We start from the raw sequence: 16,703 nt of genomic DNA on the forward strand, positions 1-16,703 counted from the left end.
TAATCCAAATATGACATCATTAATGACAAATATAAAATCACAACTCCTCCAAGTTACCACAGGTAGAGGATAATGCAGAATTAACATTACAATCAGATCAGCCATATCCCGGACAATATTGCTAGAGTTCCTCAGGGCAGAGCCCTTGGAATACTGCACATGTTTGTATATACAGCGGCATGCAAAAGTTTGGGTGCCCCGGTTAAAATTTGTTACTGTGAATAGCTAAGCGAGTAAAAGATGACCTGATTTCCAAAAGGCATAAAGTTAATATTCTTTAATACTTTGTTAATATTTTAAGCAAGATTACTTTTTTATTTCTATCTTTTACAGTTTCAATATAACAAAAAAAGAAAAGGGCCCAAAGCAAAAGTTTGGGCACCCTGCATGGTCAGTACTTAGTAACACCCCCTTTGGCAATTATCACACCTTGTAAGCTCTATCTGTAGCCAGCTAAGAGTCTTTCGATTCTTGTTTGGAGGATTTTCACCCATTCTTCCTTGCAAAAGGCTTCTAGTTCTGTGAGATTCTTGGGCCGTCTTGCATGCACTGCTCTTTTGAGGTCTATCCACAGATTTTTGATGATGTTTAGGTCAGGGGACTGTGAGGGCCATGGCAAAACCTTCAGCTTGTGCCTCTTGATGTAGTCCATTGTGGATTTTGAGGTGTGTTTAGGATCATTATCCTGTTGTAGAAGCCATCCTCTTTTCATCTTCAGCTTTTTTTTTACAGACGGTGTGATGTTTGCTTCCAGAATTTGCTGGTATTTAATTGAATTCATTCTTCCCTCTACCAGTTAAATGTTCCCCGTGCCACTGGCTGCAACACAAGCCCAAAGCATGATCGATCCACCCCCGTGCTTAACAGTTGGAGAGATGTTCTTTCCATGAAATTCTGCACCCTTTCTTGTCCAAACATACCTTTGTTCATTGCGGCCAAAAAGTTCTATTTTAACTTCATCAGTCCACAGGACTTGTTTCCAAAATGCATCAGGCTTGTTTAGATGTTCCTTTGCAAACTTCTGATGCTGAATTTTGTGGTGAGGACGCAGGAAAAGTTTTCTTCTGATGACTCTTCCATGAAGGTCATATTTGTGCAGGTGTCGCTGCACAGTAGAACAGTGCACCACCACTCCAGAGTCTGCTAAATCTTCCTGAAGGTCTTTTACAGTCAAACGGGGGTTTTGATTTGACTTTCTAGCGATCCTACGAGCAGTTCTCTTGGAAAGTTTTCTTGGTCTTCCAGACCTCAACTTGACCTCCACCGTTCCTGTTAACTGCCATTTCTTAATTACATTACGAACTGAGGAAACGGCTACGTGAAAACACTTTGCTATCTTCTTATAGCCTTCTCCTGCTTTGTAGGCATCATTTATTTTAATTTTCAGAGTGCTAGGCAGCTGCTTAGAGGAGCCCTTGGATGCTGATTGTTGGGACAAGGTTTGAGGAGTCAGGGTATTTATAAAGCTTTGAAATTTGTATCACCTGGCCTTTCCTAACGATGACTATGAACAAGCCATAGCCCTAAAAAGCTAATCAAGGTCTGAGACCCTGGTAAAAGTTATCTGAAAGCTCAAATCTCTTGGGGTGCCCAAACTTTTGCATGGTGCTCCTTTCCTTTTTTCACTCTAAAATTGTACAAAACAAAAATAATACACAAATCTTGCTTAAAATGTTGAAAAGAATGTTTCATCTTTAACTTTATGACTTCTGGAGATCAGTTCATCTTCTACTCACTTAACTATTCACAGTAACAGAAATTTTGAGCAGGGGTGCCCAAACTTTTGCATGCCACTGTATGTACAAGTGCAGACAGTGACTATTTTCCCTCAGAGAGTCAAACTACCCACAAAGGAACACAAGAAAATAGAAATAGGAGTAGGGCTCTTGGCCCCTCAAACCTACTCCATCATTCTGTGCCAGTTCTCCATTTTCCTGATCTTTCAAAAATTTATCCCTGACATTCAGTGACAGTACTACCAATAACTCTGCCAGCATCAACATCCTGGGGGTCACCTTAACCACCAACTGAAGCAGCCAATTAAATACTGCAACCTTGATGGCTGGTGAGAGGATGGGTAACCCATGACATCTGGCTCACTTCCTGGCATTGCTAAAGCCTTTGATTTAATAAATCAAAAAGAAGAGAGAGAGCAGTGGATAGTGAGGATATGAGGGGGAGAATGAAAATCAAACCTAAGAAAAACAAGGTAACATGCCTACCGCCCAGTGGCTCTGACATCCACTATCATGAAGTGCCTTGAGAGGCTGGTCATGGCATGCATCAACTCCAGCCTCCCACAAAACTTTGACCCACTGCAATTTGCCTACTGTCGAAACAAGTCTGTAGCGGACACCATCTCCCTGGCCTTACACTCATCTCTGGAGCATCTGGACAGTAAAGACACCTACGTTAGAGTATTGTTTTTTGACTACAGCTCCGCCTTCAATACTATAATTACAAGCAAACTCATCACTGAGACCTGGGACTCAACATCCCCCTCTGCAACTGGTCCATGATTTCCTGACCAAAAGACGGCAATCAGTAAGGATAGGCAGCAACACCTCTGGCACGATTATTCTCAACACTGGTGCCCCACAAGGCTGAGTCCTCAGCCCCCCATTCTACTCCTTATATACTCATGACTGCATGGCCAGATTCTGCTCTAACACCATCTACAAGTTTGCAGATGATACCACTGTAGTGGGCCGTATCTCAAATAATGATGTCAGAGTACAGGAAGGAGATATAGAGCTTAGTGACATGGTGTTCTTACAACAACCTTTCCCTCAATGTCAGCAAAGTAAGAGAGCTGGTCATCAACTTCAGGAAGGGAGGTGGCACACATGCACCTGTCTACATCAATGGTGCTGAGGTTGAGAGGGTTGGGAGCTTCAAGTTCCTAGTAGCGAACATCACCAATAGACTGTCCTGGTCCAACCACGTAGACGCCACAGCCAAGAAAGCTCACCAGCACCTCTACTTCCACAGGAGGCCAAAGTTGTCTGGCATGTCCCCCTTGACATTCATCAACTTCTATCAATGCACCATAGAAAAGCATCCTATCTGGATGCATCGCGGCTTGGCATGGCAACTGCTCTGCCTGGGACTGCAAGAAACATCACAGAAACCAGCCTCCCCTCCATGGACTCTGTCTATACCTCTCACTGCCTTGGTGAAGCAGCCAGCATAATCAAAGACCCCACCCACCAGGAACATTCTCTCTTCTCCCCTCTCCCATCAGGAAGAAGATACAAAAGCTGAAGCACGTACCACCAGGTTCAAGGACAGCTCTATCCCGCAATGATAAGACTATTGAATGGTTCCCTAGTACGATAAGATGGACTCTTGACCTCGCTATCTACCTCGTTATGACCTTGTGCCTGTACTGCACTTTCTCTGTAGTTGTGACACTTTACTCTGCATTCTGTATTGTTTTACCTTGTGCTACTTTAATGCACTCTGGAATGAATTGATCTGTATGAACAGTATGCAAGACAAGTTTTTCACTGCACTTCGGTACAAGTGACAATAATAAACCAATTCCAATTCTAAACTGTGGCAGAAATGGGGTAGAAAATAAGGAAAACTGTGCAGCTGAAATTGAATCTGGAGCAAGTAAAACCTGTAGGAAGTCTAAGCTTAAAGCCCTTTACCTGAATGTAACGAGATAGATGAGTTGACTGCACTAATAGTGACATACAAGTACAACTTAATAGCTGTGACAGAGACATAACTGTATGGTAAGTAGGAGAGGGAACTCAATATTCCAACTCATTTAATGTTCAAAAAAATTGGACAAAAAAGAGAGGTGGGGTAGTGTTGTTAATCAAGGAAGGTTTCAGGACAGTTCTAAGGAGTAATACAGTGGATAGTGATGTGGAGTTGCTTTCAGTGGGAACAATGAGCAGCAAGGGAGAAGTGCCAACGGTGGAAGCAGTCTTTAGTGTTGCCTCTCGAAATAAAAAAGCACAAATGGGGAGATATCAAAGGCTTGTATGAAGGGAATTATCAGGGGTGATTATAATCTGCATATTGATCTCCAACTCTCAATAAACTGGAGTCAATAATCAAAGAAGAAATAGCTAATCATTTAGAAAAGTTTAATATAAATGAACATGGTTTCCTGAGAGGTAAATCTTGCATGACAAATTTACTTGAATTCTTTGAGGATGTAACAAGCAGAGTTGATGAAGGAGGCTCTGTACAAGTAATGTATTTGAATTTCCAAAAGGCATGCTCATGGTGTTGGGGGAAGTACATTAGCATAGACTGAAGATTAGTTATAACATAGAAGACAGAGAGTTGGAATAAATGGGGCTTTTCAAACTGGAAGGATGTAATTAGTAATGTGCCCCAGGGATCAGCTCTTAGTCCTCAATTATTTACTATTTACATTCATAACCTGTAGAAGAGGACAGTACGATGACATGAAAATAAGAGCAAGGGCATATTGCAATGAGAATATGATTCTGCAAGAAAAAGATAGGAAGGGCAAAAAATTAGCAAAATGTAGGAAAGTGTGAGGTCATGCCCTTCAGAAAGTGGAATCAAAAGGCAGACTATTATCTAAATTAGGAAAGATTGCAAATGAGTGAATTACACAGAACTAGGTTTTCAAATGCATGAATCACAAAAAACTAACAGGCACAACAACTAGTTAAGGAGGCAAGTAGCATATTGGCCGTTATTGCAAGTGGGTTGGAGTTTAGAAATAAATACTTATTGTTAAATTGTACAGGGTGTTGGTAAGGCTACACCTGCAGAACGGTTTATAATTTTGGTCCGCCTTATTTAAAGAAAGGATACAGCAGTATTGGAGTTGGTCCAAAAAAAGATTCAGCAGGATAATTCATGGGATAAAAGGATTCTCCTTTCTAAAGAAGGTTCATCTGTATTCTTTGGAGTTTAGAAGAATGAGGAGCGATTTCACTGAAACACACAAGATCCTAAGGGAACACGACAGGGGAGATGAATGGGAGAGTCTCGAACAAGGGGACAAAGGTAAAAGGTGGGGGCTGGTCATTTAAAACTGGTGTATCAAAATTTTTTCTCAGAGAGGGTGATGAATTGCTGAAATTCTTTACCCTGGAGGGTTGTAGAGGCTAGATTACTGGAGATGTTTTAAGTAAAGGTAAATACATTTTTAAAAGATTGTAAAATTGAGCATATACGGAACTGGTGCAGAAGAGGAGTTGAGACCTGTGGCAGAGGAGCCAAGTGGCCTACATCTGCTCCAACTTTCTTGTGTTCTTTTCACTCTCTGTAAAGCACAAGTCAAGACTAGGATGCAGAACACTCCATTTGCCTGAATGAGTTCACCTCCAACAATGCAAGAAGATTGACAATATCTAGGACAAAGCAACCTGCTTGATTGGCACCCCATCCACCACACTAAACTTTTTTTTTCTCTTTGAACAACAGCACAGAGTAGCTGCAACATGCACCATCTACAAAATACTTGGCAGTTTCTCACCTAGGCTGCTCTGACAGAACTCTCAGACTCATGACCTTTACCGAGGAGGAGGAGGACCAGGGCTTCAGGTGCACGGGAAATCCACCAAGTTGCACATCATCTTGACTTGGAAAAATATCAGCATTCCATCACCACCACTAGCTCCCAACTCTGGAAATTCCTCCCAAACAACTTTGAGATTACTTGAACCAAATGGATTGCAGGGGTTCAAGGCGGTGTTTCAGCGTTACCTTCTCAACAGCAGTCAGGTATGGGTAATAAATGCTGGCCTTATCAGTGATGCCTGAATCTCAGAAAAAAACTAAAGAAGTTTTCACAAGACAACTAAATTCGTGATCATGAATTGGACAGAAGTTCACTTCATAACGGGAAAATTTCTACACAAAGAGAGAATTCAACTTCTGTGGGACACAAAATAGGCAACAGCAAAACAGCTACCCACTTCAGAACTCTTCTGCTTTTACAACTTGTCTGGCAATCAATTTGACAAAAAAAATCAAGTAGGGTATATAACTTGGGAAGGTGAAGGAGTTCAGAGGTTGTCCCTATATTGACCTCAAGATGGCTATTCCAAAGCTACCAAGAACCAATTTCTTCGAAATTTTAATATTTTAGAGAAGGTGAACTTTAAAATGCGTCAACCTGGTCACTGACTTTGGTATCAACCATATGGAGTTAACCAATCACCTTGAAAGAAACCTAGTAAGATAACATTTTTGTGAAGATTTTTAATCACATAAGCTAATAACTAAAACACAAAAGAAAACTTTAAATATTGCCAGATTCTTGAGGCTTGCTGATGAACCAAAAAGATGCCAATTAAAAGACAATCAGAACTCATCATGTTATTGCCACATTTTTTTATGAAGAATATATCATACTTCATTCCCCATCTCACTTTCCCTTTTTAAAAAGACCAAGTATTGTGTTGTCAATCATTTAATACAGGGCCAAGGTTTAAATCCAAAAATGTATGCTGGATTACAAGTCTTCCAAGCTCATTTAGCCATAAGGATGTCAGGCAAATTAAATGTGGAGTTACAACGTGGTTTTTGATGGGCATCAGTCAATAACACACAGGCACCAACAATTTGGCATTAACCATAGAACCATAGAACAATAGAACAATACAGCACAATACAGGTCCTTCGGCCCACCATATTGTACCGCCCTTCAAACCACACCTAAGACTATCTAACCCCTTCCTCCCTCATAGAGGGATATGAGGGAGGAAGGGGTTAGATAGTCTTAGGTGTGGTTTGAACTTAAATTCCACCATATGCTTATCTAACAATCTCTTGAACTTGTCCAATGTATCAGCCTCCACCACCACCCCAGGCAGCGCATTCCATGCACCAGCCACTCTCTGGGTGAAAAACCTCCCTCTGACATCACCCTTGAACTTCCCACCCAATACCTTAAAGCCATGTCCTCTTGTTTTGAGCATTGGCGCCCTGGGAAAGAGGCGCTGGCTGTCCACTCTATCTATTCCTCTCAATATCTTGTATACCTCTATCATGTCTCCCCTCATCCTCCTTCCCTCAGCTCCTTTAGTCTCTCCTCATAATCCATACTCTCCAATCCAGGCAGCATCCTGGTAAATCTCCTCTGCACCCCTTCCAACTCCTCCGCATCCTTCCTATAACGAGGCGATCAGAACTGGACACAGTACTCTAAATGTGGCCTAACCAGAGTTTTGTAAAGCTGCATCATCACTTCGCGGCTCTTAAACTCAATCCCCCGACTTCTGAAAGCTAACATCCCATAAGCTTTCTCAACTACCCTATCCACCAGCGAGGCAACTTTCAGTGATCTGTGGATATGATCCCTCTGCTCCTCTACACTGCCCAGAATCCTGCCATTTACCTTGTACTCCGCCTTGGAGTTTGTCCTTCCGAAGTGTACTACCTCACACTTCTCTGGATTGAACTCCATCTGCCACTTGTCAGCCCAGCTCCGCATTCTGTCAACATCCCTCTGCAAGCTTCTACAGCCCTCCACACTATCCACAACACCACCAATCTTTGTGTCATCTGCAAACTTGCTAACCCAGCCTTCCAGCCCCTCATCTAAGTTGCTAATAAATATCACAAGAAGTAGAGGTCCCAGAACCGATCCCTGCGGGACACCACTAGTCCCAGCCCTCCAATCCGAATGCACTCCCTCCACCACAACCCTCTGCTTTCTACAGGCAAGCCAATTTTGAATCCACACGGCCAAGCTTCCCCGGATCCCTTGGCCTCTGACCTTCTGAAGAAGCCTACCATGCGGAACCTTGTCAAACGCCTCACTAAAATCCATGTAGACCACATCCACTACACTACCCTCATCAATCTTCCTGGTCACCTCCTCAAAGAACCCTATCAGGCTTGTGAGGCAAGATCTTCCCTTCACAAAGCCATGCTGGCTGTCCCTAATCAGTCCATGTTTCTCCAAATGCTCATAGATCCTATCTCTTAGAATCCTTTCCAACAGCTTACCCACCACAGACGTAAGGCTCACCGGTCTGTAATTCCCTGGACTATCCTTACTACCTTTTTTGAATAAGGGGACAACATTTGCCACCCTCCAATCCTCCGGTACCATCCCCTTTGACAACAAGGACTCAAAGATCCTAACCAACGGTTCAGCTGGTAATTAAGCTGGTAATCGCACTGAGAGCAACACAGAGGGAGCTTCACTTGCATCCAAGTGCACCTTATTAAATTTGACAGTGAAAATAATTTCAACCTACGGAGTTTTCCAATGACATCACGCTGATACTTCTTACTCTTGTTCAGATTATAAACTTTTGAAATAAAGAGGCTGCACATCTAAAGTAATGAAATGCAATGATAGATTTACCTTCATCACATTAAATAAAACTTCTTGCCCTAGACTGTCTTTCTCTTTAAAAAATTCATGTTCTGGATACGTTCTTGCAATATCTCTTCTTATAAGTTTTTCACATGGTGAGGTCATCTTCAAAAGCTCTGAATATTGATCTTTGATGGGCATATTTTGTGCATTGCATAGGAGTTGCCATACAATAGCCCGGAAATGATGAGGAATCCCTTTTCGAACAAGCTCCTGAAATGTACAGAAATAGTGTCAAAACAACTGTTTATTTCAATTGCAAATTATTGTTCCCTTATATTAACAGGTGTTACTGAAACCCCATATATAATGCATGACTAACCAACAAGTCCATTAATATTAGAATCTTTGTGCGACCCCTAAAAACATCACTGAAGTGATGTTTATGGTTTCTGGGATAGGTTTATTGCACATAACAAGTTAGTAAAGAATTTAATCTTTTAAAGATATGACAAAGCCAGGAATTTGATGAAGAGAACTAGTAAAATGCACTTCCAAATAGGTTGGGCAGAAGTCATGGTTACATTAACAAGGTTGGCGGCAATTTGGAGCTAAGATGCCTGCTTACATTGACACAGAACTATGATATTCTAATACTTCTGACACTGTCTGGTTAGGCAAATCACTTAATACAAGAAAACAGGTTTCACTTACTTTTACCTTTTTAAATTTTATCCCAAAGGTATTGGGCCTTTCAACACATTTAATGCAGTCACAGGGCAAGGAATGTAAAGCTAAGAAAGAGTTTCACTCTGTTCTTGTACTGTCTTTCAAAATTTGAGTCATTAAGTTCCCCTCTGAATTATGATTAATTTTTTATCAATATCAATTACAGAATATTTGCATGCCAAGTCACCGGTGAAACAAGTCAGAGTGCATTATAGTGCCCATTGTTAGTTAGTATATCAGTCAATTCTCCAAATAGGTAACATATCAACAGATGCATGTGCAAATCAGCATTTCCCCACCTGCTGCACATCCACCCCACCCACCATTTAGTATATTATGAATATGCACAGATGTGTATCATATGTGCATTTAAATTTGCCCCTCAAGTAGTCTAAACTCCTGCACACCTCTTGATCTGTGTGTCAGTGTATTCAAATCTGATGATAAGAGGCTATGGCTCAAGGTCCAGTCACATTCTGGTTGGAGACCTCTGTGCAATAATTCACTAAACCTGCAGACCTGTTCAGGGTCCATTTGTTCAAAAGACAAGGAAGAATGTGCAAACACGATATAACTATGACATTAAGGGACTTTAATTACCCCAATAATGACTGAAATAATTTTAGAGTAACAGGAAAAGGAGGAGCGTCTTTCATGAAATGTACTTAAGAGAATTTGCTTGACCATTCTCTTCAGACCAGGAGGAGGAGGAGTTGTTGGATCAAGGAAGAGGATGCCGCCAAAATCTGAGTAGGAAGGGGAAGCACAGTATAACTTCAAAAATCTGCTATCCCATTGTTTGGGCATCACAATGGTCAGCCCACTGGAACCCTGTATCCCACACTCCCTTTAAACTCAATGGGGCTCTGTTCACACACTCCTTTGAAACTCACAGGAGTGCCATTTCCCACACTCCCTTTAAACTCATCTAGCCCACTGGAAAATTTATTATACTACTGTGTAACATCTCAACAAAAGGCAAATTAAAGGTGTGTTCATATACAGGCCATCCATGGGTAATAAACAGGTTCTGTTTTTACACACATCCTTGTCAATTTTGTCTATAAGTTGGAACATACACAAAAATCACTCAGTATGGTATCCATACCTCCACAGTATTGAAATGAATAGAATTGAAAGCATACAAAGATTAATAAGAAAGGAAAATTACTAAAAGTGAAGAGAGGAAACTAGTTCAGACTTTCGTAGGAACGAGCATATGCATCTACGTCAGACTTTTGAATTCAGTAATATGGGAGCTCATTCTTATATAGTGTCCACAAGTTGGGTGAGGACAGCCTGTTGAAAAAAAAATATCCAGAAAATCTGCTAGTCCAGCGGGTACCAAATTATCAGAGTTTTACTACAGTGGTGATAGGAGGCGAGGAGAAGGCCGATGGAGGTGTTACTAGAAAGGCTGGCTAGATTTAAGGTTAACAATTCACCTGGTCTGGATGGGATCCAAGGGTGGAGATCACAAAAGCGCTTGTCATAATCATCCAGTCCTCCGCTAATAAACGTGTGTTGCCTAGATTGAAGGACATGAACAACTCCATGACTCTAAGGGGAAAGGCCAGAGGACTGAAAATGGCAAAGGTTGTTCAAAGCACTTGTTCAAAAATGTTTGAATGGACATCCCTAACCTGTCATGTTTAACTTTGGCAGTGGGAAAGATTTCAGAAACAATAATCAGGAGAAAAATAGGTGCTTGGAGAAGCTTAAGTTAATAAAGGCAAGCCAGCACAGATGTGTTAAAGGCAAATTACATTTGAGCAACCCAAATGAAATCTTTTGGTATGAGAAAGAGAAGATAAATACAGGGAATCTTATCTTTTCAGAAGATATTTGATGAAGTCCCAGACACTCAGCTAGGACTAGCAAAATTGTGATCCCTGGAATAAAACTATTTTATTTTATTCCCTATTCAAAACAGCATAGATCAAGAATAAGCTTGAGGGGAGAAAACAGAGTCATGGCAAATTGATAATTTTCGGACTGGAGGATGGTGGACAGCCGTGTTCCCCAGGAGTCAGTGCAAGAATCACTGTTGCTGATATGTATGACTTGGATATGGGTGCACAAGGTAAGATTTCAAAATCTGCAGATGACACAAAACTTGGAAGTGTGTTCAACACCAAGAAAGACAACAACAGTGTGCTAGAGTAGACAGATGAGTTGGCAGTCTGAACAGATGAAATTTGACACAGTGTATTAAAGAAGCAAGATACTTAGACAGCGAGAGAGGTTTCAAGTAATGGGTAAAAAAACATGTACAGAATGTGAGGGAACGGTTATGATGAGGAGGAAGGGAAAAATTGTCATGATCGTGGCCAGTGTTCTTCCCCCCCGCCCCCCACCCGTTTGGCTTCACAAAAGGCAAGGTACTGATGGTTGTTGATAAGACTTCATTATGTTTCAGATTGTGAGTTGGCTGGTATGCAACGAACAGTATGTAAAAAGATGTTAAGGTATGTGACACATTGTGTTGATGCTGGCTGCCACAAATTATAATTAAACTGGCCTATATTATTGATCACACCACAAAAAATTCTCACAAACTAATCCTTTGCTTATGCATTTTGCCCTTTCTTAATTTCATTAAGGTGATGGAAATCTGACTTAAATTGGTAGTGTCTGCGTGTTGAAACTGATAATGTTGTTAAGTGGAGAGATTTGAACCAGCAGCTATGAAGGAATTTCATTATTATTTCGAGTTATTATGTGTGTGACTTGAACACGATAGCACTTCCATTGGTTTGCTGCCCTGTACTTCCAGGTGGCAGAGGTCACAGACTTGGAAGGTGCAGTCAAAGAAATCTTGGCAGGTTGTGCTTCGATTCTCGTGATCATATGTGGAGGGAATACATTTTTAGCATGGTGAATAGATTGAGGGCTGCCATATGCTGTATAATGTTGAGCTGTTTAAGAATTTTTGGAACTGCATTCATACAAGGAATTGGTGAGCATTTCATACTCGTGAGGAACAAGGCTGATGAACTTGGAGCATGGAACTACAATGTTGTGGCCATAACAGAGACTCGGCTGTCACAAGGGCAGGAATGGCTGCTGGATGCTCTGGGGTCCAGACGTTCCAAAAGGGACAGGGAGGGAGGTAAAAGAGGTGGGGGGGGGGGGGGGGTGGCATTGCTAATCAGGGATAGTATCACAGCTGCAGAAAGGGAAGACGTCCTGGAGGAATCGTCCATTGAGTCAGTGTGGGTGGAGGTCAGAAACAGGAAGGATGCAATCACTTTATTGGGAGTATTCTATAGACCCCCCCAATAGCAACAGAGACACTGAGGAGCAGATCGGGAGGCAGATTTTGGCAAGGTGCAAAAATAACCGGATTGTTGTCATGGGTGATTTCAACTTCCCTAATATTGATTGGCACCTCCTTAGTGCAAAAGGTTTGGATGGGGTGGAATTTGTTAGGTGCGTCCAGGAAGGATTCCTGACACAATACATGGACAGGCCATTCCAGATCTGGTACTAGGCAATGAACCTGGTCAGGTGTCAGATCTCTTGGTGGGTGAGCAATTCAGACACAGTAACCACAACTTCCTAATCTTTACCTTGGAGAGGTATAGGGAAAGTATTTAATTGGGGGAGGGGGAATTATGATGCTATTTGGCAGGAACTTGGGAGTGTAAACTGGTAACAGGTGTACTCAAGGAAATGCACAATGGAAATGTGGAAGTTGTTTAGAGATCACCTGCAGGGGGTTCTGGATAGGTTTGTCCCACAGAGGCAGGAAAAGGATGGTAGGGTGAACAAATCATGGTTGACAAGAGATGTGGAAAATCTAGTGAAGAGGAAGAAAGAAGCTTGTGTAAGGTTCAGGAAGCAAGGATCACATAGGGCTCCAGAGAATTACAAGGTAGCCAGGAAGGAGCTCAAGAATGGACTTAGGAGAGCGAGGAGAGGGCATGAGAAGGCCTTGGTGAGTAAGATTAAGGAAAACTCCAAGATGTTCTGCTCATATGTGAAGAGCAGGAGGATGACTATAGTGAAGGAGGGACTGATTAGGGATGGAGGAGGAGACATATGCCTGGAGTCAGAGGTGGTAGGGGAGGTCCTTAATGAATACTTTGCTTCAGTATTCACCTGTGGGAGAGACATTGATGTTTGTGAGGACAGTGTAAAATAGGCTGATAAGCTAGAACATGTCTATGTTAAGAATGAGGATATGCCGGAACTTTTGAAAAACATTTGGATAGACAAGACCCCATGGCTGGACGGGATATATCCCAGGATACTACAGGAAGCGAGGGAAGAGATTTCTGAGCCCTTGGTAATGATCTTTGCATCCTCACTGGTTACAGGAGCAGTACCAGATGATTGGATGGTGGCAAATGTTATTTGTTTGTTCAAGAAAGGAAGTAGGGATAACCATGTGAATTATAGACCAGCGAGTCTTACTTCAGTGGTGGGCAAATTATTGGAGAAGATTCTTAGGGACAGGATTTATGAGCATTTGGAGAAGCATAGTCTGATTAGGGATAGTCAGCATGGTTTTGTGAGGGGCAGGTCATATCTCATGAGCCTGACTGAATTCTTTGAGGATGTGACAAAACACATTGACGAGGGTAGAGCAGTGGATGTGGTGTATACAGACTTTAGTAAAGCGTTTGATAAGGTTCCCCATGATAAGCTCATTCAGAAGGTCGGGAGGCATGGGATCCAGGGAAACATGGCTGTGTGGATTCAGAATTGGCTTGCTCATAGAAGGCAGAGGGTGGTTGTAGATGGAGCATATTCTGAGTGGAGGTCGGTGACTAGTGATGTTCCACAGGGATCTGTTCTGGGACCCCTGCTTTTTGAGATTTTTATAAATGACTTGGATGAGGAAGTAGAAAAGTGGGTTAGTAAGTCTGCAGATGACACGAAGGTTGGTGGTGTTGTGGAAGGATGTCGAGGGTTACAATGGGACATCGATAGAATGCAAAGCTGGGCTGAGAAGTGGCAGATGGAGTTCAACCTGGAAAAGTGTGAAGTGATTCACTTTGGAAAGTCGAATTTGAAGGCAAAATACAGGGTTAATGGCAGGATTCTCAGCAGTGTGGAGGAACAGAGGGTCCAAGTCCATAGATCCCTCAAAGTTGCTGCACAAGTTGATAGGGTTGTTAAAAGTGGCATATGGTGTGTTGGCCTTCATTAGTCGGGGGACTGAGTTCAAGAGGTACACGGTAATGTTGCAGCTCTATAGAACTCTAGTTAAACCACACTTGGAGTATTGTGTTCCGTTCTGGTCACCTCACTATAGGAAGGATGTAGAAGCTTTAGAAAGGGTGCAGAGGAGATTTACCAGGATGCTAGCTGGATTGGAGAGCATGTCTTATGAGGATAGGCTGAGCAAGCTGGGGCTTTTCTCGTTGGAGCAAAGGAGGATGAGAGGTGACCTGATAGAGGTATACAAGATAAGAGGCATAGATCAAGTGGACAGCCAGAGACTTTTTCCCACAGCAGAAATGGCTAACATGAGGAGGCATAATTTTAAGGTGTTTGGAGGAAACTACAGGGAGAATATCAGAGGCAAGTTTATTTTTGTTTTTACAAAGAGAGTGGTGGGTGCATGGAATGTGCTGCCAGGGGTGCTGGTAGAGGCATATACTGGTACATTAGGGACATTTAAGCAACTCTTAGATAGGCACATGGATGACAGAAAAATGGAGAGATATGTGAGAGGGAATGGTTAGATTGATCTTAGACTAGGCTAAAAGGTCGGCACAACATCATGGGCCAAAGGCCTGTACTGTGCTGTAATATTCATTGTTCTGTGTTTGAACTCTATTACTGAAGACAATCACAAACAGGATCCAGATTTATTAGTTTAAAAGACAGCAAAATAATCTGGTATTGGTATTGTTTTATTATTATCACTTGTACCGAGGTACAAAAAACTTGTCTTGCATACTGATCGTACAGGTCAATTCATTACACAATGCAGTTACATTGGGTCAGTACAGAATGCATTGATGTAGTACAGGTAAAAACAATAACAGTACAGAGTAAAGTGTCACAGCTACAGAGAAAGTGCAGTGCAATAAGGTGCAATGTCACAACAAGGTAGACCGTGAGGTCATAGTCTAAGGTAGATCGTGAGGTCATAGTACATCTCATCGGTCTATGCCAAGTTAACGAATAAAAGTGAGGATGACACTGCTACAATTACTTGACTGTTTAAAAAACTCATTTTCAGATGTGATAAGCTATTTCTGCTGTTCTTTTTAAGAAAGCTAAAACAGTTAATAGTTCAAGATGAGTGATGACTTCTTTGTATTCCGTTATATCACAGGAAACACTCTTCAAACATGTTGTGACACATGTCCAGAGTTCCATTTAAGTGACAACTGTCCAGAGTTTCAATTTAGTCTTGGTATTACTGTAGCAAGATTTAAAACCTAGCATAGGAGAGTAAATGTTTTAAAACAGAGTTCATTGTTAAGATGGCAAGTTGCTTGTCATCTCTTTAGGACTTTTCACATTGTTTTGTTTCCATCCTTTTAAGGAATGGTCTACCTTTGAGGTTCACTGCAGTGAACTGTATTTAACTGAAAGAATTGAGATTCAGCTGTTACATTAGTAGAAATGTACATACTGCCTCCTAGATTTACTAACAGAGGAAGTTCCACTCTCTTCAAATGGCACAACATGCAATAAGAAAATTTACACCATACCAAATGGAGGGAAACAAAATGGATAGCATCACTGCACCCTACATTTCAAAGGGAAATAAAATTAGCTCTATTTGATTATTTCCACTTTTGCAACTTTTCCAAATCTTGCACCTTTCCTTTCCTGTAATCCCATTCAAATATCTAACACCTAAACCACCAAGTAAGGTGTTCAGCTCTGATTGACACACTGAAAAAACTATCACAAGAACCTTAAGTTGTAACGTAATAGAATTTGGATGAAATTTGCTACTGGTCCAATGCAGTCCAAGAGATTAGGCAAAATTAAGTTGATTGTGGTTGGCAATTCCAGTGTCCAGGAATTAGTAGATGACACGTACCAGACTTGTACGACCCCATCATAAATCTGGATGAGCTGTGCAACAAATGCTGGCATGTATGTCACTCCACATGAAGTCCAGCAGAGAAACCCAATCATGCTGGGATTCCCCAACCTTACACTGGGGAGACCTGGCATAGGACTAAATTCCTATTTTAATGAGAATTCCCAACCCAAAAGTTAGGCAGAGAAAGACAAATACTTTTTTCCCCTTTGTGAAAATGCTTTTAACTATTTAATGCATTTTAAAAAGTACTTATACAAGCTCATTCTTTAGATCAATTTTAATAGCTTTAATTATCTCTGTATAAAGAGATTAATCAAATCTTTAAGTTTCTCAGACTCTGAAGGTCCAAACCCACCCACCCTCTTGTCATGAGCTGTTGGGATATTCCATGTGCAAGGCTTCAGCAGTATGCCAAATCAAGTCCAGCCACCCAAGGGATCTGGAGACCCACAGTTGGATCTATTCATTCCTATTAAGCTAATAGAGCATTGGGGACAAGTTGGATGGCAACCAAAACAAGTGCAATCCAACCCCAGTGTATTTCAACAGAGAAGCAAATATATACAATACAAATAAGCAAATTAAAGCAAAACCATGTATTTAACCTTTCAAAAGTGTCATATTACAGCTTTCCACCCTTCAATTTTAAATGAGTAATGATAAGAATATGATAATGGGAGG

At 41.5% G+C, this 16,703-nt stretch overlaps 1 protein-coding gene across 4 annotated transcripts in view; it reads right to left on the bottom strand.

Annotated features, from left to right (window-relative positions):
* Positions 1 to 16,703, bottom strand: part of evi5a (ecotropic viral integration site 5a) — a 178,981-nt gene that overhangs the window by 117,089 nt on the left and 45,189 nt on the right. For all 4 annotated transcript variants that reach the window (XM_052010845.1, XM_052010846.1, XM_052010844.1 and 1 more), the window contains one exon: positions 8,321 to 8,545. In XM_052010845.1, the coding sequence (XP_051866805.1) occupies positions 8,321 to 8,545 (225 nt within the window). The remainder of the gene's footprint in view (positions 1 to 8,320; positions 8,546 to 16,703) is intronic.

Source organism: Pristis pectinata, chromosome 3 (assembly GCF_009764475.1).
Source record: "Pristis pectinata isolate sPriPec2 chromosome 3, sPriPec2.1.pri, whole genome shotgun sequence".
In the NCBI taxonomy this organism is placed as follows: Eukaryota; Metazoa; Chordata; class Chondrichthyes; order Rhinopristiformes; family Pristidae; genus Pristis; species Pristis pectinata.